This window comes from Tigriopus californicus, chromosome 1 (genome assembly GCF_007210705.1).
Source record: "Tigriopus californicus strain San Diego chromosome 1, Tcal_SD_v2.1, whole genome shotgun sequence".
Classification (NCBI taxonomy): Eukaryota; Metazoa; Arthropoda; class Copepoda; order Harpacticoida; family Harpacticidae; genus Tigriopus; species Tigriopus californicus.
The window spans coordinates 9644228-9666618 of NC_081440.1; the positions used below are offsets into that span (position 1 = coordinate 9644228).

Below are 22391 nucleotides of genomic sequence, written 5' to 3' on the forward strand. Positions count from 1 at the left end.
GCATAATGAATTGCAGAAAAGAGTTAAATATTGCAGGTTAAATTGCAAAATTTGCAGATACAATCAATTCGCAGAAAATCTGGGATATGCAAATTTTCTGCAAAATTTACAAGATGCAAGTTTTGGCTGGCCCTGCTTATTACGTTATGTGACCCGTCATTTGAGAATTGGTAATTATCGACCCAAGCATCCCCAGTGTTCATTGCTTAGCCAACCACTAACTGAAGTACCACCATGAGGTTTTGTGAGGGCACACTTGAATCAATCAAAATGCTTTGCATTACAAATAGGGCATGTCAAGTGAAGGAAATTCAAGGAAAAATTTGGTCAGGCACCCTGAAACTGGGTATTTTGTGGAGGGAGAACTATGCACTATCAACCCATTGAATTTTCAATAATCGAGCGATTTTGAATGAGCTGTGTTACAAAACAATAAAATGAACATGTTTGGTGTTAATCGGTGAACGCACTATCAAGTTGGCTCAATGCCACAATGCTATTTGCTTGGACAAGCATGTAAATTTGAATAAATGTCAAAATTCAATGCCTGCAAAATGCAGTTTGGCTGGCCATGTTGTCTTTGATTTTGCTCCATGGAACAACGTCAGTTGTTTATGAACGCGTTCACTGCTACAAAATAGCAACACCAAGTCAGACCATGGAGTTTTTCCTATTGTTGAAGTTTTTCAACTGTCCAAGTTAAGTTGAGGTAAACGGGTGAAACAAGATGAAAATTTGACTTGTTCGAATAAAAATTACAATTGACAAGAATTCGTGTAAAGTTCCAAAATATTTTTGATGTGAATGGTTCACAGAAACATCCAAGCACTCCTTGAAAGTGAATCAGACGTGATTTATTAACTACAGAGCGAAAAAGGGGCCAACTACTACACGATCCTAGAATTCCAATGTCAATCATTTAGAATTATAAACAATATACGTGAAAATTGGACTAAATTAACTGGAAATGATCAGCAGTAACCTCTTAAACAGGATGGAAGGTGAAAACCGATCCAAGGTCAGGCCTAACTCATCGTTTTAGCCCCGTTTCCTAATGAGATCAAAGCCTATTGGGATATACGGCGACAATTTGGTAGACCTCTAGTTAAATTGAGACCTCAATGGCCAAACCAAGGCACTGGCCAAACCAATGGAAATTCATAATTGTAAAATCACTGATTTCAAAACTTTGAACTATTTTATGTCTAAAACAGTATCAATCATATAGAGAAATCATGCCTTAGAGATTTTTTGAAATTTGAGACATGAGCGGCGAAGGTCACTTTTTAAAAGTTGTTTTTTGATATATTAGATAGTTTTGTAGGTTAAGGTAACTTGGGTTACATTAAAACAACGATTGTATTGTATTATTCTAAAAATTAGCCCTAAAAACTGGTTTTGCGACATAGGTTTTATTTGACACTGTCCTCAAAACCGTGTGTCAACTGCGCTCTAAATCAGGTCTTTTAATCCAACAGAATGCGATTGAGAAAATGTCGAGAATAGAGCAATACAATTTAATAAGATTTGAAACCATGATCACGTCACACGGTGGATGGTGGAAAAGAACGAGTAACGAGTAATTTTGCGTCTTTGGGTCGTTACAATTACACCATTCTACCTTGTAATGGGATTACAACAGTCCCTTTTTCGAAAAAAGGAACGAATTACTGTAATTTCGGTACTACTGCCCTGCTGAAAATATTGCTTGTTAATATTGCCAAAATAGTCGAAAGTAAATGTGGTTATTTTAGTTAGGAAACATCACTAGCCAATGCATCTAGCTTATATTACTTGCGGTACCATTGTAAAGTCCCGAAATGGAACCATGAACTCTTTGAACCATGGTTAGCAATGCTTCTCGTCAAACTTCGTAACATGTTACACTTTAATTCAGATGTAGAATAAGATAGACAAATAGCCTCATAATGCTAGATGACGAGTTCTCTTTTAATTTCTGACAATAATCTTTGCTTTATTTTTGAAATGCATTTAGTCTCAGTGCCCACAAGTGGATATCTGATAAAATTTGTTTTTGCAGTCGAGATCGATTCCTACCAATCTTGACAGATGAATGATAAGCAAGCTTCTTTGCGCTGTTCAAATCAGTTTTGCCGCTCTATTGAAAAGGGCCAATGTCTTCTTCATTATTGTATTCATGATGTGTACGGTTCTTCAGGTAGATTGAACCTTTCAAAGAAGATTTGGCCTCGGCTTGTGTGGAGATGCTTTTCCTAGAATGGAATCCCACCAGCGATTATCAGGAGGCAATGGGTCGTTTTTTTCTTCTTCAAGGCAACAGGCTGCCAACCCAGTCAAAGATTAAAAGGCCTCCATAATAGCAGGGCACGAAATATTGTAATAGCTCGAAGTGAGGTGCACTAGACAAGTGAATTGACGGAGTGAATGAGTCATCCCAGCGAAGCTCAACCAGTCTATGGACTGCGGTGGAGTAGTTATCTTGATTCAATATCTTCGCCCATTTTGAAGGGAGCCACACATTCTCGGGGACTTTCCGTCCTCAGTAGAGCATTCACTCACACATTGCTGGTCTGCCCGTGAGTAAGGATTTGACTCAATTCCGTCTTATCTGTCCACTCATCATCAAATACATTGTCGTAAGGCCCACTGTCGCGATAACGGGCACTTTGGAGATGAACATTTAGTTTTCGAGGGGAGCGGATATGAGCTCTTGTCAGAGGCTCAGAGGGCACTTTAGTGCAAGTTCTGACAACAATCAAATCAGAATGAGGTTGTCCACTTGGTTGCGGTCCATCATCCTCTGAATTGCTCTCCTCAGCTTGCTGTTGTTGCCGTTGTTGTTGGTGCTGATGCTGTTTCTGATAATGTGGAGGAGGAAGAGCATGAGGGTTTTGATTGTGATTGCTATTGTTACTGCTATCCTCATCGGAGGAGTCAAGTTCGATAGAGCTTGTCTCGGATTTGACGGATTTCCTCTTCTGTTCTTTTATTGACTCAGTTTCATCCTCGGCCTCGTCGTCGCCGTCTCGATCTTCAGAGAAATGAGGTTGGGTTTGGCTGAGACATCCAGTGTTTTCATATTTAGAACCCTTACTTGTGCTGGTATCTGATTCCACCGAGAGGGCAGAGCTGATTATGGAGACCGCATCAATATCACTTTCTTGCTCTTGCGATGATAAGTTATCGGATTGCTTGGGTTTCACCGGCGGGGATCCCGCAATCCCACTATCCCCAGTGGGTGAAGGCGAACTGATTTTGTTCATCATACGTGTATCCATTTGAGCGGATGAAGACTTTCCTTCAATCTTGGCCAAATGGTCCTTCAGGGCCGATTCCGAGACGAAGATGGTGTGGTATTTCCGAGTTGGAATCGTGGGTGGATTAGTGGCGCTGAATAGGGCTTCAGTGTGTTTGGTCGGACGATGATTACTCATGCCAAGACCGGGGCCAGAACCCTCGTCATTGGGTGAACCGCCTTCATTTGTCAGCAAGTTACTACTAGTAGTGTCAAAGTAGTTTCGGCTCCCAGGAAGATATCTGGTGGTTTTGGGTGACCCGGAGTCAGACGAAATACAATTGTTATGAGATGAGCTGATATGATGGTTTTGGTGCTGTTGTTGTGGTTGCTGTTGGTTGTGAGGATAACGGTGGTGGTGCTGCTGCTGGTTGGATGGCGAATCAACTCCAGTTGTAAAGGAAAAGGTAGAGTCTTCTAGCACAGGGTTGGAAGACGATGACGAGGAAGATAGTGACAACTTGGGTAAAGGGGGCTTCTTGTGAATCTCCCTATGGGTGCTCAGAGTCGGGGAGTGGGAGGCTTGGATTGTCCGACTTCGTCTCAATGGGCAATAATTGGAGGCATTGATAGGAGGAGGATGTCCAGAAGAGGAAGATGATTCACGAGTAAGAGGTGATGCATTGGTGGCAGGTAAATCAGCAGCCAATGTGTTCATCATCTCCAACGATGCCATGAGGTCATCTTGGTTGGAGGAGCTTTCATACGAAGGACTGGCTGGGGGTAAAGATCGTTGTTTTTCAATCAAAGGTGTCGGAGTAAGGGGCTCGTGGTGCTGATGGCTCTTCGACCTGGGCCGGTCATTGGTAAAAGACTTCTGAGGTAGAGTGGGGGTGACAGATTTGTTTCTGAACTCTCGAATTTCATCCGGCAAAGATCGTATTGACCAATGGCTCACCGAGCTGAAGGACTTTGTTCGCTTGTGATATGATCCCCTTGAGCTATCAGGTTCATCTTTACTTGCCGAGATTGAAGGGCTAGAGCCATTCATCGACGTAGAGGAAGAACGCGCCGCCACCTCGGCTCCATCTGGGGGCGATAAATTGGCCGTGGTCTGCCGTTGTGAGCTTGGGCTCGAGTTCGACGAGGAAGAGGACTTCCTCCGATTGTTTTGCCCATTATGCGCCAAGGGTACCAACCCTGCTTGGTTTGGCTCAGACGACAAAAGCGATGAAGATGATACGGCATCATTGACTGCATTGTGATGATGGCTCTGTTGGAGAAAGAAGCGATCACAGTTGTGGATCAATAATTCGACCACCTCGTTGCAGAACTTGATGTCCATAATACTAGCTACTGTCTCCTCCTTAGGTCGGAGAAGCGTGGGCCCAAAGCAAACGCCCAGATTGCTGGCAGTCATCAGATTCTTATCAGAATTACAAGCGACTTTATGCAAATGACGAATCAGAACCTTCAGGATTTCTCTGTTAGCCGTGGGCAAACTGTGCAAGACCCGTTGAATATCTTCCAATCGGTCCTCTTCGTTCTCGTGCTTCACCGTTTCCACAAAGGATTGGTATAAATGATGAGTCATCAATGGTTTCGAGAGGTCTCGGAAATATTGCTTGATCGCACTGGCAATGGTCTTCGACTCCCATTGCTTGGGGTCGCTGAGATCAAGGGGGCGTGGTTCGCCCGAGCTACTGGGTTCGAGGCCGAGAGCGAGCAGTTTCTTCACCTTGGACACGACTCCTCCGACACGGTACAACCCATGATCGCTGAGACCCCTAGCCTCGAGTTCGCGCAGGCAATCCTTCAGAAATACGAATGCCAAACTGTTCAAATTGTCTTCGACACTATCGGCTTTAATTCTTTGCAATGAATTCACATTCGGCCAGGTTCCACCCATGGCTTCAACCCATTGTTTACGCTCATAATCCGACATGGCTTGGAATGTGTGTGTGATGACTTGTCCAGGGCCCTGGAAACAATGAGATCTGGTTTAGAAATGGGTTCGAAGGGTCGCCCAGGGAGGTAGCAGCAATGCAGTATGCATTCCTCCAAGGGCTCATCGGTACTAAGGTGGTTGGCTATTTTAGTGGTCCCATCGTGGTTGAAGGGGGGGGGAGGGGGGAGCCGACCAAGATCGGAGCTAGATGTTATGCACGTTTATCTCTCTCCCATTCGCTTGGGTAGTTACATATAGCCTGATAAAGCCAACCAACGACGACTTGAGCATGAGAACAAAACGAATGCCATGTACGACGTATTCGTATCTCGTAGACCACTGACTAGTATACACTTGATACTCATTGAGAGGCGCAAAAAGTATGACTTCATGATACAAGGCAGATAATTAATATTGCCCTCAAGATTCAAACATGCCTTCTCCTTCATCTAACCGACTAGCCAAAAAACGGCAATTGATTAAGAACGATTTGATTGAACAGTCCAAGCGAGCGATGAGAGCTCTGCCAAATCTTACGTCATTAAAACGTTCATAAACTTATGCTAATCTCCGGCTCGCAGGCCTTGTTAGCTCCCCCAGGAGACAATTGATGGCTTGTTATTGCCATCGTTCTTCTCGTTTCGAAAGTTGAGATATTAATACGTAATAGAGAGCCCGGGGATTGGCTGGCCCCTCCTGCGTTCTAGCAGAACCCAAAACTTAGTCCCTTACATACCGGTATAGTAGTCCACTGTGCTCGGTACCTTCCACGCACTCTCTCATTTCCATAACTTTGATTACCTGTCGGCTTTTGCTGAAAGTAATTTCCTCCAAGTAAAACCCCGGAGTCATCCTTCGACTATTAAAATAATTGTATGTTTTCTCCTTGGCCGTGAGACCCTTCCTTTTTGGATCGGAGTCGACTGAAATGGTGAAAGACTACCACGACAACTATTAGTTTTGGCGCCTCGAGCATTCAATTGACTTTGTGTCTGTTTTTGTCACATTTCTTGCCGAGTCCTTTCATTGTTTACTTAACTAATCCCCCAAGTAATAAAAACTCCCAATTCGAGTGGTAAAACGGCTTCATTGTCACGCGAATGGGAAACGAGTTTCATTCAGAAGAAGAAATGTCAAGCTCAAGCTCAAGCGTTTTGTCTTTGCCGGAGACTGACGGACTGACTGACTGACTGGCCAGTAAGAGACACATCGTAGCACGGACGCGAATACTCTGCTCTGAGTATACTCACTTCACACACACGTACACACACACACAAACTGATAGCGTAATCTCAAGAAATTCCATTTCCACTCGCATCGATTTATCTCGTTCGCGTCCCAAGTAATGATGGGCAAGAGCGTTCAATCGAGGGAATGAGAGAGGTGAGGTGGTACTATATTGGCTCCTAAATTGGATATCCTCCTCGCTGTTGAAGAATCTAGAAGGCATCGTTTGTCTCAACACAATGAACGACCCAAGGATGATGACCTAGCTAGACCTGCTTAACTCGTGGCGGTACCGACAACACACGTCTTACCTCAATTGATCCCCCGAAATTCTCGTTGACCTTTGCACAGTGAGATTTTGACCTCTCCCAACCAATATGAGAGTGTGTGTTTGTGCGTGTGTGTGTGTGTGTGTGTGTGTTGCTTTGTAGCTTTGTTTCGCCGTGCCTTGCTTGGTTTGCTTACCTGCTGCTCGCTGAGATCGTCTCCTGTGACGATGAATCTGAACTTCTCGCCGGTTTCATCCTTGCACTGACATTCGTGAACCCGGATCGTCTCTGTGGTCGTGATCTTTCCCGTCAGTTGATTGTACGGAATCATGATCAACTGCTTGGGTTGAGCCTGATATTGACAGAAATATTTTGTCCATTGCGATCCAATCTTGATGTTGGTCTTCTTGTTCTGGACGTACAGGTAGCCTTGCCGAGTGTACATGCGATTGAGTAGCCCCGGGTCGTGCGAGGCCACCCTCATTTTCTCCTTCAAGTCATCGTAACGCTCGATCGTGGGGGAGAAATTCTCACGCGTTTTCTGGACGCGAGACTTCAAATCCATCATGTAGTGGGCAAAGTCGGAGGTGACCGAGTGACCATGCTTATAATACATGGTCCAGGCTTGCATGAACCCGAGAATGCCTTCGACAAATTCAAACTTTTTTCGCTCTTGAACCACATGCATGAGGTACACGTATTCGAGGGAGGCCCCGTTCAGACTTTTCCGCTCCTGTCGCACGATCTCGGCCGCCTCGGCTAGACTCTCTTCCTTCTTCGAGCTCAAGCCCGCATAACGATCTTGAGCCGCACAGAACTTGGCGGTGTGCTTCTCGAACTCTTTCCGCTTCTTTTTGACCGAGCCAATCTGTTCCTTCCGAAAGGACTCGAGAGGAGCGACGAACTTCTCTTGAGCTTGGTCCAGCATTCGATCCATCTCATCCTCGCAGGACAAAAAGAACCGACCCAACTCGCGCATGGAATTGGAAATCACGATCTCGTCATGGGTCAGTTTGGAGCCAATGCACTCGAGGCGGCAGTCGGCCAGGCTATTGGCCAAGTTCCGCTTCGCTTTGGAGAGCGTTTTACCCGCTTCCATCACGTCTTGAATGTCTTTCACAATGTCTTTGATGTTATTGGATGATTGATCCAGTTGGCGTTCGTGGGCTTTCAGGTTCTCCCGAAAGTAGGGAGAATCGAGCAGACAATCCGAGAATTCGAGAGCCAGCAAACCCATGTTGTTGGAGGAGGTGATGAGAATCACAGATTCAAATTCTCAAATTCTCAAATTCACAAATGCAGCCATGCGTTCACTGGGCTGATTCACGAAACGCCAGTTTTTCTTCACCATTTGGGATTTTCCGTCAATATTTTTGTTATTTTTCAGGTTTGTTTAAGGGGCGGGGTTATTCATGGGCGCACGACCTTGAGCTCCATTGACAGTTGTGTTTTCTCTCGGAATGAGTGTTCGACAAACTTGGGGGCGGTTTCCATTCATTTTAATTCAGGTCTTGTGAGGTGACCGCAGGTGTGAGATGGCAGCGTATAGTATGCCCCACAATTCAATAGTTGGACGCCCCGTGGATTCCCGAGCGAGAAGAAATGACTCTCATTGCCCGTTAATGTGGACACCAACTTCTCAAAAGTAGAGCTGGAGCTCTTTCTACTGTAACACTCTGTAATACTCGGTCGTGTACGAGAGGAGGCGCACAATTCTAATGGAACGATTGTGATGGTGGAAGCACTGATGGAGCTGATGAAGGTGATGGTGGTGGTAGTAGTAGTAGTAGTAGTAGTGCAGTAATAGCAGTAGTGGGGTTGTGGTGGTCGGATTTCTGGCGTACTTCACTTCCATTAGAAGACATCTGCGAAAATTTTGCCCCACTTAGGCCAAGGTGAGTGTTCGTCGAAGTCACAGTCGCCTGATGGAGCGGGAATGAGTTCGTTTCTCCTCGACCAGGATAACAATGTTGTTGGCAGATGCAAATACAATGAAGTGAGACGACGCAAATTTCCGCGGCAATCTTCCTGGTTTCCTAAGACGGAGGTGGATTTTGTGCGTCTCTCAAATCAACATTCACTTTTTCCGGCCAAGTCTTCTTCTTTATTCACAATTCAGGCTCAACTCGCCCGTCAACTCGAGTCCCCCTTGGTCGGTGAGGCTCTTATCTTTGATTCTGCCAAAGTTTGAGCTCGTATGTATGAGTGTGCGGTACACGCGAATGCTATCGTATTGTACTACCTACGAGCACTACATTTAGATAGGAAGAGCACTTCAACGATCAAAAAAGAAGCAAAACGTCGCGACCGAGCTCCAAGCCTCTCGACAAGAATCCTTGACTATGTGGATGACGGCTCTCCTCTATCCTCCGTTCTACGTAGATGCCTCGTCAGCTCGTTCAGTTCCAAATCCAAGTTTTTCATAATCACACTCGAATCTATTCATTCTGACTGAGACTGGAGACTGAAATCTGATCTACACACTCACATGCACACGTATTGTCCGCACAACACCACGGAGCTACATGAATACTATGATTTACAGTCGAGAAGAGTGAAACGGGTGGTCGGTTGGCGATGCACTCACGATGCCAGTTATGCCAATTCCGTTGTCCTGGAACGAAGCTCTCGTTGCACATGTACAATGTCCACTACGTATGGACAATAATAGGCAACTGAGCGTGGAGGCAGATGAACCAGAAAATGGGTACCAATTCACCGCCCTAACAAAGATCGTGGCTCGTTGTTCGTTCCTTCGTTCGCTCGTTCGTTGGTGTTCCCCCTCCACTGTTGATTCTTTGGGAGAGTCTTTTGGGTCGCTTTGTTGAACTTTGGGTTGTTTGCTGGCCCTAATTGCTCAGACTGACGAGAATGAGAACATCGAGGACCTTGTGGACAACCTACGGCGGCTAACACGGCTATGTATGTATGTATCTATCTATGTAATATGTACTGCATGTACGAAAGGGGGGAGGGGAGAGCGAGAGAAACATGGAAAGAAAGAGCCTCTCTGAACTCAAAGTTGGCACTGGGCTGCCACGTCATGAACGTAGTAGCACCGTTGCCAGGAGGTCGGTGCTCTTCTGGCTGGAAGTGTAAAATTGATTGATATTTGCTCTCGGTGTATCACCTCGATCCTAGTGAATGTGAATCTGTGTATGTGTCTCTTGCTCTGGATTGACGAGCACGTCTCATTCAAAGAGCCACGATGCACCACCAGCACTCTGGTCGTCTCATCCTGGTCGTCATCCTCGATTTTTTGTCCGTGTGTGCAAACACTTGAAGTCGATCTCTGAACACCGCTATTGTTCGTTGTTCGTGTGCAACACCAATAAACCACAGATGAGAGGACTGATTCCCGAAAATCCGACGATCGTTTACGACTCGCTCGCTGGCTTGGTGCTGTTTTCTTTGGCTCCTCTGTTATGCTCTCATCCCAGCCACGACACTTGTTCGTGTAACGTGAATGCACGGAAAATGTATTCCTATGTGTGCTCACTGGATGGATGGAGATAGTCGTTTGACTGGGGAAAAGCGGAAACTTCCCGCTTCACGACCTACGTTTTACATGCATCGACTGAAGAACGAGCTTTTTTGTTCGTTTTTGTTGTTTCCAAGATCAGTCCAAACCCGGGGTGCTTTTGAATGGCGAGCGCCGCGTCAGGCGGACAGCAAATCTCGCTCTCGACAAGTTTGGGGCAAAATGAACGAGGGTTCGTTTCCCGACGGATCCAAACTGAAGAGGGTAACGCAATGGGGTGGAATTTATTTTTGAGCCCCGACTTCCAAATGTTCGTGCTCGTCTTGAAGTCAATAGCTTTGAGAGTTACTGGGAAACTGGGAGTTGAAGAAGAATGCCTTAAAAGAGGAAATTGAAGAGCTTATCCGATGGCACTCACTGGATCAGGCGTGAAAAGGGGGATGAGGATGAAAATGAAAACGACGATGATGATGATGATGATGATGTTGTTGCCGCAGTTGGAGATGTCGTCGTCGACAACGAGTTCGTTGATGACTTCACTTCAGAACGATTACGTTGTGTTCGTTGGACACACACGGATGGACGGGGCACACCCGGGTTGAATTCTTGCAATTCGGTGGATGCTCGCCTCTTCCAATCCGTCCATGGACCGACCGACTGTACGTACAGTTGTATGTAGGAGCAAAGGGTGGGATGCATTCGTTCAGCAATCCGAATTCCTGCTCAGACTTATCTCAAGCTCTGCCACAGTCTGACGAGAGTTCTTTAAGAGTCGTTAATCTCATAGTTGTGGTCGTCCGTCCGAGTCCCAATCTTCAACAAGCTTGTTACGAGACTGGCCATTTTCCACTAATCAATCCTCCTTGGGGCCCAAACGAGGATGTGAGTCCACATAATCAGTCAAAACACCGCAGAGGAAATCACTCTTCACCCTCGAAACGAATCTCGGCAAGACGAACGAGAGAGCTTGCATCCCAATGCACTCCCTCACCCACCCGCTACTCACCGACTGACTGACTGACTGACTGACTGACTGACTGACACCCTCACTACCTTGAACTCGCTAGCTCAGGCGAAATTGACAGAGTTGTTCTAAGAGAGGATGAAATCAGGGGCTGACTACCAACACTAAATCATCATCGTTAATCTGAGATTAAGGACGAGCAATTTTTTATCGCCACGATAAGGCAAATCTCGCCAGCAATGTCTGCCTTTGCGGCAATTTTTAATCATTCATTGCTTGTGGCCTTCACCACTTATTCAGGATTTGAACAGTCAGGTCCTGCTTACGACGTGCAATATTTGCTTTTGTCTTGAATTCGGCGCAAATTGACTTGACATGAGTGTCGTTCGTTCTTTCGTCCGGTCTTTTTCTTCTTCGTCTTCTCAAGCTGGCAGTTCGTCGTTTCAATTCACTGTCACTTGGACTCCGACTTGACACTCAACATTTGTTTTCATGCCCACACAAAATATGTAGAGACTGTATATGAGAATGTGCTTAGAAGTGTTCACGCATGGTATTTGAGATTTGATGGGCAGCAAAGGATAGATACACTCGCACCATTTCCCAGGCCCAGGCGTAACGCTTCAAACGCTTCAGGCCTCTTGATATTGGCTCAATAGAAAAAGCATGCCTGAGTGGGGAGATTTCAAGGCAAAGGAACAATAATATCTATGAAGATGGATCGTTTCGGCTAACGGCTTTCTTAGCGGTTGGGCGGTGAGCGGTGAAAATCAGTTCAGACTTGGAACGAACCTCTGTTGGCAAACACAACGCACCAACAGGGCGGTGAATGGCAATAATATTTTGATGATGAATAATGCACACGCACACCACTCTCGCCATGAAGAGCGCTCAATCCCGACTGCAGTCTTCCACCAAAGAGTAAAGGTACTCGTCGTGCCAAAGCGCCACTCGTTACTCCACAATCCACCCATTCACCCATCTACAGACGGTAGACTTCGTCCTCGTTCTTGGACGTGCCGACTCTCTCTATCTGTCCCCCTCTGTGTGTGTGTGTGTGTGTGTGTCTCTCTCTCACATTCTCCCTCCTCCCTGGATCTCCCCGTGTTGAACGATACCTAAAGCTTGGGGATGGAAGGTTGGAAGGTTTTCCTTGGCCAACACGCACATCCTCTCTCACCAGTCAGTAGTGTGCCGATGTCCGTCCGCGATTCATGAGTCCTATGAGCTGAAATCACTTCGAGCATTGGCAAACTGGCCATCCCATCTCGATCTCAAGCACGGATGAAGGAAAGAATGGACGTGCATACGACAAAACTTGAACGAGTGGTACATTCACTGCCAGCCCATCGTGCGCTTAAGGGATGCTAGCGGGTTCTCGTCGAATGGATCTCGTGTACTAGTCGCGACTTCATTGGATTTGCGCCCATGACCGAGAGCTCTGTAGCTCTGTGGGACCAGAGGTAATACAGCTTCGACGAGCGTACAGTCGTGAATTTGGACTGAATGCAAGAGGGACCTCCCCGCGGCACGGCTTCCACCGAATCAGTTTAGCATGCAACTAATCTTCTCATTTTCTATACGCCTTTGGTAAAAGTACCCACTATCTACATAGGCATACATGCATAGGCCAATCTAGGTTATGGGCAATGGCATTTTACTATTTTGAGGCCTCGTCTTTCGCTCTCGCACTCCCTCTGGTTCGTTATACAAGTCTACATACAAGAGAGCAAGTGCATGGCCTGACGGTGACTGTTTGGCACTCGGTTCACTCGGTTGGCTTTATTAGCACGATGATTATTACTCCATGGCATGGAAAATGGACGAATTTCGCCCTCCTTAGATGGAGGTTTGTCGCGACATTCCTTAGTTGGATCGGAATGGTTGTTGCTTGCTTGGTCGGACCCATGGAAAGATGGATGGATGGATGGATGGATGGATGAGTGAATGAATGGATGATGCATGTGAAGACGGTGACTGTTTGGCACTCGGTTCACTCGGTTGGCTTTATTAGCACGATGATTATTACTCCATGGTATGGAAAATGGACGAATTTCGCCCTCCTTAGATGGAGGTTTGTCGCGACATTCCTTAGTTGGATCGGAATGGTTGTTGCTTGCTTGGTCGGACCCATGGAAAGATGGATGGATGGATGGATGGATGGATGGATGAGTGAATGAATGGATGATGCATGTGAAGTTTACCGAGAAGCTTCAAAAGTGATGGCGTGGGCGAGAAAGTCAAATGCCATTGTCATCCTTGGACACTGGCTTTTTGCCCTCATGAAAAACCATCTATTGACGAGGGCTCCTAATTTGTTTGGCCTTTGAAAATATGATCTGAAGTTCTTTCAGCTCGTACATAAATCGTGCGTTGTTTTTGCCCAAGTACGACATGTCTTGCCAAGATCGTCGTGTTTCAATCGAAGACCAATGATTTCACGCCAATAGCGCATTCCTTGTTAAGGTGATTATCCCATAAATGGCTCCTTACACAGAAAGTACTCCATTTTCGAAGCCACCCAAAAAGTGTCATTCACTAAATGGTCTTGAACATATTATGCAAGCATCATTTCGACGACCCTATTCACTTACAAATGACTTGCTTGGTTCAATTGCATTGTTGAACAATTAGCTCTAAATGGTAGCCTATCAATTAGGTGGAAATCAGATACTTGCCCTCTTCAAGAACCATTCTTCTCCGCGAGTGTTTGTTCGAGGAAAGTCCGTCCGGCTGTCCGTTTTCCAATTTAGTTAAGGGGAGGCTCCATTCACAATAACTATTTTCTTTACCCAAAATCCTTCTCAAGTCGAGAGGGAGAGAAACCCATCAGAATTGTCATACTCAGTGTTAATGAGTTTTGTCCAATCTACGTATGGAAGAGGAAAATCATTTCTCATCTTGACAGGCCTAATCGGCGAGTAAAGGCCAGTCCTTGAGATGAGAACTAGCCAAATTCTACGTGGAATTACATAGGTTGAGTGCGTCATCTGAGGCACACGTTTGACACCAGGTCTGTAATTGCTGTTAGATCATTGAGTTCATACGGCAAGGGTCTTACAGCAGCTGGTGTTCAATACTTGCGGCCATAATCTCGATTTCTTCAAGTAGCAATCAGCATTCCTTATCCTACCTAATTCTATACATAGCCTGTACGTAGATTTGTATTGCACTAATTTCAAGCTTTTGTATACAGTATGGCTAAGTGTGGATTATTTTACTTTGGTCTGGAGAAGGATGTATTGCGGTCCATACTTGCCAAATCGGAAGAGAAAGTGGTACATATTTTGTGCATTTTGAAAAGTGGCCATACTTCAAAATTGTCATGTTTTTTTTTAAGAACCCAAAAGTATCATCCTAATCTTGGTGCGAAAAGCGATATTTTTCAGTAATTTCATCAACAAGCTCCTCTGAGGAAAAAGCAAAATGTAATAAGGGATTTCAAGCCAAAAAAGGCCATTTAGGCCCAAAAATGGTAAATAAAATAACTACATTACCAATAGTGGGAATGGGATTCCCAGCAATTCAAGACCAAAAAAACGGATAAATGTTATTTAACTCTTTATTCATATAATATCTGATCCACCAACGAATTATACTTGGCAGATCCGGCTAGTCCTTGAATATAGGCTTACTTAAAGGTTAGGGTTAATTAGGGTTGAATTAAGACCAAAAATGGCAATTCAGAAAGAAATTGTCAAATGCATCACAAATTAGAAATAAGAATTGTAGGAAATAAAACCAAACTAGCTAAAATCAGCAAAAAGATCCATGGCAGTCTTCGTTGACCAATTTTGAATCAGTTAAAGATACAGCACTTGATAGCTCGTCGCATTGAATATGCTGTTAATGAAGCGGCCTCACATCCAAGTATTTTTTTTCTTTCAGTCAGAGTGAACCCCTTTTGTGCAGGATGAGGACTCTGAAACCACCAAAAACTAACCTAAACTGCTAAAAAATCTGGTCCAAACCGAATCTAAAAGTATGGAACAAATAATCTTATGGCTCACTCAGCAAGGGCAAATATCAGTCAATGGTGCAGGCAAATATCAGTCAATGGTGCAGGCAAATATCAGTCAATGGTGCAAATATCCCACTGATAAATAGGCCTTTTGAGCCCTCCTCAAGCGGCAGATAAAACAATGCTAGATATAGCACTTAGCAAGTCCTTCCCCCTAAGGAAGCACACCCTTTTGCCTTTCAAATAATAGTGTTTGCTCCGAGATTTAAAGTCCAGATTGTCATCTCCAAATACGTAGATCAGTCTCCACAACAATCACAAATTGATTTCAGGCCTTGATGAACACATTGGCGTCGCTGTGACCATTTCTAGCTGACACGGAAAGTTGCGGACCATTTCATCTTTCCGGGAAATGTTCTTCTAAAAACTGTCGCCATATGACACCGACAATAGTCGAGAAAGAAGGCTGAAATTACAATTCTTTGATCTTAATTTCAATGATATATTTAGTCAGAATTAAAGTCTGTGCCATGGGCCAGGTCGTTGTAGGAAAATCATGAAGAAAATCATGGTTATTTTGAAGCACTATAACGTACAGCTCTCAATCGGTTAGATATTCACCTTTTTTGGGTTTGGTTTGTTTTTTCACAGGCTTTTCTAACCGCTACAGGGAATTTAATCCCCAGTACTATTAAAATGAAAGGTTATAATTCGTCTATTTTTTTCCTCTTCTTTATCTTTATATGATATTTTTGGTCCACCAACGAATTTGAGTGGACAGACCGAGCTAGTCCTTGAATGTAGGGTTGATCTGGAATCCTATCTAAAAGTTTGTCCAAGTCTGACTTGAAATATGCTACCGGATCAACAAGGCCTACGTATTCCCTACGGATATCAGAGGGAAGCAAATTAAACAATGAAGGAGCCCGAGAGAGAAGAGATGTGGACTTCATTGTTTGAACTTGCCTGGATTCTCGAGGACTTGAAGGTGCTCTCAAAACGCACATTAAGCTTTCAAAACGCACATTGGTTTAGATAAATTGTTAAACATAAGGATAATTACATATATTACCAAATAAACTAAATCGGTTAAGAAATTCGTTTAGAAGCAAAGTGTTCGTGAGGTGTAGGACTAGGTGTAGGATTTTAATTAAGATTTACGGTAGTGCTGCAAGACAACCCAAAAATGAGAATAGTTGGCAAATAAACGTTAGTACAATAGAAAGCACTCCAGGAATAAGTTATAGTGCAATTGTTTTCGTGCCCTTTGATCTATGATTCGATTGTAACAGGGTAACTATTGTGCTTCTTTAGAGTGTCCAATAGTCTCTAGATATGTTGGAGATGGAGATGTAAATAAGAAGAATTTCCAGAAAAATATATCATCGGTGCTTCAGTTTTTGTACAAATTTATTGGAATCGAAAACAGTACGGTAAAAATTCCTGATACCGCACTTGAAAGCTATTAAAAAGGAGAGCAACGTTCAAAAAAGTGCATTTGTTGTTTTTGCTTAACATACGGACTTTAATTTGTTTCTTTTGAATCATTCAAATATTAGGCATTGTTTTGTTGCTTAAGGAGATAAAGTAAAGTAAGTGTGATATGTCAATTTTTTTCCATTACTTCGTAAAATTTACGCTTTGCATTACACAATTAATCAAAATTGAAATGAAGATAGAGAAAGATTGTTGCTGTGACACTATGAAGCTTTCAATATTCCTTTGATTGCTCGTGGAACTTTTGAGTTATAATTGAATTTTGCGTTCTATTGAAATCACCAACTCTAGGTTTAATTCCCATTTGGATGTCGCAATTATTTGTAATCTATGGATGTAAAATTTGAAAGGCACTTCGAAAGAGTTAGTGGCGTATTTTTTTGTTCAATTGCTTAAACAATAAGTTTTTATTTGAATAATCCTTTCATGAGATGTAACATCTTGCAGTTGCTCTCACATTTTTACGTTTGTTTGCCAACACTCAGAAGTAGCAAAAGGATTTGATGTCTTCCAATGAAAGGACATGATACCCTAATACTAGAAATTTGCTATTAACCCATAAATCCTAGCCATTTTGGCATGGACAGACCAGACTTACCGGTCCACATCTCATTTACCCATGAATAAATTTTCGTCAACTTTGTATCAAGGAACTTTACGAAATATTTCATATTGTGACGTTGTATTGATGGCTACAAAAACAAGCTTGGTTTGTTTTCAAAATTTCAAATTGTACATTTCAGCACAAAAATATCCGTATTTGAGCAGTTTATTATAAAAATTTTCATGAATTAGGATCATTTTTTGGGAAAATAATCGCAGGATTACATTTTCCTGATTTTTTACTTACCTTTTTTTGACGTGAAAGTGCAACATAATCTCCAGATATTTCACCAACCGCCTACATATACGTATGTATATTCAATCCATTAATTCGTTTAAATAGCTCTGCTTCTCTTCTTGCATTTATACTGTACTTTTTGGAGATACAATATCTATAATATATATATTTTTAGCATTTTATTTATTTCGATCGCTTAGCATAGATGTAGAATCAATGACGACATCGAAAACGAACAAGAGATCGGGGAACCATTCATGTCTGAAAATATGTTGAAGATTGGGACGCATCTTTTTTTGTAACGTACTTATTTAAAAATGTTCGCGATTTTTCATGATATATGATAAATGTAGGAATGGTTTGGAGATGCTTCAACCATTCTTAGTTGATAATACAGTCAACGCAGAATTTGATTGGTTCATGGGGGGGGGTCAAGAGGAGAAGCGATGAAGCGGATAAGCCACCGAAATATCACCTATTTTGACAGCACTTTCCTTTTCATCTACATATTGCTTAATAAGGAAGGCAAAAATAGCCCTTACAGCCCTCTAGTAGAACGTGTCGGTGCTTATGTTTTGGCAAGATTATTTGCAACTTTATGTGCAAATGCAAGTGATTTTTTCATGCAAACTTGATGTCAATAAAGATTATATTGATCTGCAAGTTTTGGCCGGGCCTAGTCATGAGATTTGGCATCACTCTAATACAGCCAATTGATGGGACAAGAACAAACAATTCTTACTCGACGGCTGAAAATTGAAACTGGGGATGATGTTAGTTTTTCTGTCCCCCAAAATAGCGACTAGCTGACCTCTTTCCGTCCCTTCTCACTTAATCAGTATTTTATATTTGATGCACTACTTGAGCTAAAAAGTGGTTCTCCTACCTGGTTTCAGAGGACTTGAGCAAAAACATGTTTTCTTCGTGCAATTCTTATCAAACGAGAGAACTTGGCTTTTCCGGTGATGATTGTAATGAATTTGGTAACTTCCATATCAGCAATCTTTTACCTTCCAACCGAAATATTCCATAGATGTGTTCAATATTTCCATTGCAGAAGATTTCAATGGCGAAAATGGCAAGTTAATCTTATCTTAACGAACACCTAATGCTTATTGCAAATACGTTATTGTAATACGCTGTCATTCGTGCATGAGAAAATATGTCAACTGGAACTACTTCACAAAAAGTACAATGAGCTTGTGGTCTCCCATGATCGACAACGGGTGAGGTTGACGATTGCTTGCTTGATTCATGAATGAATGAACGAATCAAAAGTCGAAAGAAGACCGCAAACTCAATCAATTGGACTGCACGTTTGGACTCTGACGTATAGATGGGGTATATGGATGCATCCCACAATCTTGGAGATCAGTGATCCATAAACGGACGTTGTGTTGGATGAGCTGATTGGGTTGCCTGGTTATGAGTATTTATTTCGTGATATTTCTCCACACTAGTAGAGAGGGAAAAGGGTTTCCAATATTGCATACATCTGTATTTAAAATAGTGTACATGGAACAACTCTTCTTTTAGGTTGTTGACTGCTTCAACGGCTCTTAGTAGTGGTCCCCCATGAAGAGTCTTGATTGTAGAATGATGAAGCTTGTGAATTAGGTTCTCAATCTTGATCTTTATCTGGTTTCTACTCTTTAGCTGGGTGATAATAATCTTCTTCCCATGCAAATAATTCAGGTTTTATCATGAATGAAAAGACTGCAAGGAGAGAACTTTGAGTCCGATTTGGGCATGAATTGCACTTGAATTTGGAACATACTGATTTGAGTACATTTATTGCAGGTTCCCACAGTCCATTGATGTTGTAACCTTGTGGTGAGTTCGTAAAAAGATCCAAAGTGCCTAGATCAAGGTTGGTTTTAGTGGTTGAGAACAGAAGCAAACACACAACGTTTGTAAATGAAATGACTTATATTTCAATTTTTTCTTTGGTTTGTGGCTGAAACACAAACTTGGGGGCCATCAAACTGGGATAAAAACCTCTCAAATTAGCAATCTGTTTTGAAAGTTGACACCCACAACTCTGTAACATCTTTTCATTCAGACCATACCCAATCCCAATGAGGAGCAAGAATTCGCTTGAAAAACCTCAAGATGTATGTAAATCAAATGTATCTTTCGGTTTTAACCTCACATCAAAAGCTATTCAACCCGAACTGAGAAAGAAGACACAGAGAGAGGGATGAGGGTAACATAAAAAAGGTCAGCAGGATAATAATAATCATAAAAATGGGATGCTGATCACTTCATCCCACATTGTTTCTTTGAGTCTCTAAAAGATCATTAATTGACTCCTGCCCAACTCCAACGCCAATTTCGGCCCAAGCTACGGCGGCCGCATTATGTTTGGCTTGTTTTTTGGTCATAGCAGTTCCAATAAATTTCTTATTCTGAATCGTGCATTGCATTGTAAACTCGGTCTTCTTGAGGACGAAGCCTTGGGGTGTTTTCCGAGCCTCGAGCACGTTCTCGGATATGGTTTCGAATATGGGCTCGGGTTGCTTGGCCTTTTTGCAGTGCTCGTAAAGCTTGGAAATCGGATTGTTTTGCGAGGGATTGATGACTTTTGGAATAACCTCTTTCGATTTCTCTGTGCTCGATTTGGGCTCAGATCCTTCCCCCGGAGTGGCACCATCTTGGGACTCGGGGTTCTTTTCCGTCTTCTTTTTCTTCGCACCAAATGGGGGTGGGCCAAAATTCGGATTCATCATCCAGGGTGGAGGCATTCGAAATCCGGGTGGGTAGAACTGATTGTTGGCTTGAAAGAAATTCCTTTTCATCACACGAGGAAGTTTGTCCAACTTCTTGGCCATCTCCTCCGCGGCTCTGTTTTTGGCCAGCTTCTTACTATTGGCTACCCCCACGGTACTCATGTCGCCCATTTTGAGAGTCCACGTGAATGTCTTGTCGTGGGGGGGTCCCGTTTCACTGATTTGTTCCCAATCCATGTGAAGCTTTCGAAATTTCGATTGGTCATTGCAGTACATGATGGGATTGCGGCCTTTCAGTATCTCTGAAACTGGCCGTTCTTGTCCTTCTTTTTCTACGCCCTCTCCCTCTTCTTTGGTGGGTGGTCCCACTTCATTGGAACCCTCAGCAGCCAAGCCATCAGTTGGAGACCCGGGCTTAACGGGCGTATCACCTGCCTCCGAAGAGGCTTCAGGATTAACTTCGGGCAGCGCAGCTCTGCCGGGAGGAGGACCCGCCTCACCCGAGGGCATGACTGGGCGTGGTCCCCGGAAGGGAGGTCGGCCACCCGGACCAAATCGGGGGGCTCCGAAAAATGGGCCAGGCCTACCTCTGAGGGGCGGAGCTGGCCCCCCACGGTGATACATAGAATAATTGCCTCGATTGGCCAAGGACGGTGGGCCCAAGGTGTAACCGTAGCTCCATTGGGGATAATGATGCCTAGACATGCCGAATATTGGTTTGATATATTTGCTTTAGTACCCTAAAGACTTGATTGACTGGCTGTTAGACCTATTTGAAGATAGGCTCGGGGATTTTGAACCTAGAACGAGAGAAAAGGCTTTCGTAAGAACCCTAGTGGCCACTGTTTCACGTTGGGAGGAGTGGGATTGGATACCCAAACATAATGAAAAGAAAAAAAATGGATCGGAGACCGCCAAGACAGTGGGAGAACCACCGAGACACAACGTGAAACAGAAAATAGTGCATGTTGGGTGGAGATTTCTGGCGAAGTTCCGAGCTCCATCAGAAATATGAGATCACATCAGGCGGCTGAGGAGCAATGGGCTAGACTGATGTGATCCCGAGCCAACACCTTTGACATTTAGGAAAGCCTTTTTCTTATCTTTAGTCACACCCACTTTTTATCGATTGACCGAAATGCCGAATGTTTTCCACGATCACGGTTTTCTAGCTAGGAATCGTCTGCCTGTGACCAATTGTATTGACGAGACACTATTTTCAACTAGTTTGAAAGAGCTTCCGAACTTGAGGACTGAGGACCCATTGGAGACCCATAATCTGATTAGAGACAAAGGTGCTCATGGGTCAGTTCTACTTTGGATCCTACGTTCAGGCTTGAAGTGGCCGGGGTCCCGAGCCTGGGCCTCGCCACAGACCGACATGAACCCAAACCTGGTCGAGACACCACTTCCATCAACCCCACCCTCATCACCCGGACTTCGGCCCAGGTTCTCCGGGAGAGTGGGCCCCCAGGCCCCCAGGCCCCAATTCATGGAAATGGCTGGACTGTGGGTGAAGAATTCGGAAACAGGTATGGGGCGATTAGGCGCAACAGTACTGCCACCCTAAAGAAACGAATGAAAAATGGAGGCTTGAACCGGCCGAGGGACCCTAGGGCGAGGCCAAGGCCGAGGTCGAGGTCGAGGATCAACTGGACAGTGGTCGTGGATCGAGTCGCTTGCATTGGAATTCATGAACACTTGCCCACCAGGTTAGACTTACTTTCCAACTCGGCGTGTTCTCCCGTTTTGAATGCACTGGTTGGAGCCTCAGTCACTCCGTCTATCCGGCCTTAGATTGGCCTTAGATTGGCCAGCGGCTCTCACTCTCAATCCCTCTCAAGGTTGGCCTCAGAGACCTCAAAGCCTCATCCTATTTATCATCGTATGGAACGCGTCAGGCCCATCATACACACACCATAGAGCACCTGATTCAGGCTCGCCGAAAAAACTCTAGCCCAAAGGAACGAATGTGGCCTCAACCGGCGTCTGACCATGAGCAATAGGTACAACCTGGAGCGTAATGGTCAAGCATTCAATGTAAGCCTCATACAGTAATACATGATTCAAAAATGACGTTTTAAAATTTGTCTCAATAGTGGACCTGGAAAAAAATACATGACGCAAAATCCCGATCAAAGGTGACATTGATGACGACACTAAAGGGTGATGGAGATCGTTTCAGCGTGGCGAGTCGATTCAGCCGTAACTTGGATGACCCATTGCTTCAATAGGGCTCAGTGTCAAGGTAGACAGC

General features: G+C 44.0%; 2 protein-coding genes and 1 long non-coding RNA gene across 3 annotated transcripts; 1 reads left to right on the forward strand and 2 right to left on the reverse strand.

The window, feature by feature from the left end:
• Positions 1 to 1870: 1870 nt before the first annotated feature.
• Positions 1871 to 10382, reverse strand: LOC131885681 (rho GTPase-activating protein 26-like). Its single transcript, XM_059233804.1, has 2 exons — positions 6858 to 10382; positions 1871 to 5198 (listed from the first exon to the last, which is right to left on the reverse strand). Exons 1-2 carry the CDS (start codon positions 7896 to 7898, stop codon positions 2538 to 2540), a joined length of 3702 nt encoding a protein of 1233 aa, XP_059089787.1. The 5' UTR covers positions 7899 to 10382; the 3' UTR covers positions 1871 to 2537.
• Positions 10383 to 12091: 1709 nt separating this feature from the next.
• On the forward strand, positions 12092 to 19497 carry LOC131885824 (uncharacterized). Its single transcript, XR_009373867.1, has 2 exons — positions 12092 to 12569; positions 19206 to 19497. It is a non-coding gene; the product is annotated as an uncharacterized LOC131885824 (long non-coding RNA).
• LOC131885784 (double-stranded RNA-binding protein Staufen homolog) lies at positions 19316 to 22056 on the reverse strand. The gene is made up of 2 exons (XM_059233947.1): positions 21858 to 22056; positions 19316 to 20934 (listed from the first exon to the last, which is right to left on the reverse strand). The coding sequence occupies exon 2, from the start codon at positions 20837 to 20839 to the stop codon at positions 19670 to 19672; it is 1170 nt and encodes a 389-aa protein (XP_059089930.1). The 5' UTR covers positions 20840 to 20934; positions 21858 to 22056; the 3' UTR covers positions 19316 to 19669.
• Positions 22057 to 22391: the final 335 nt, after the last annotated feature.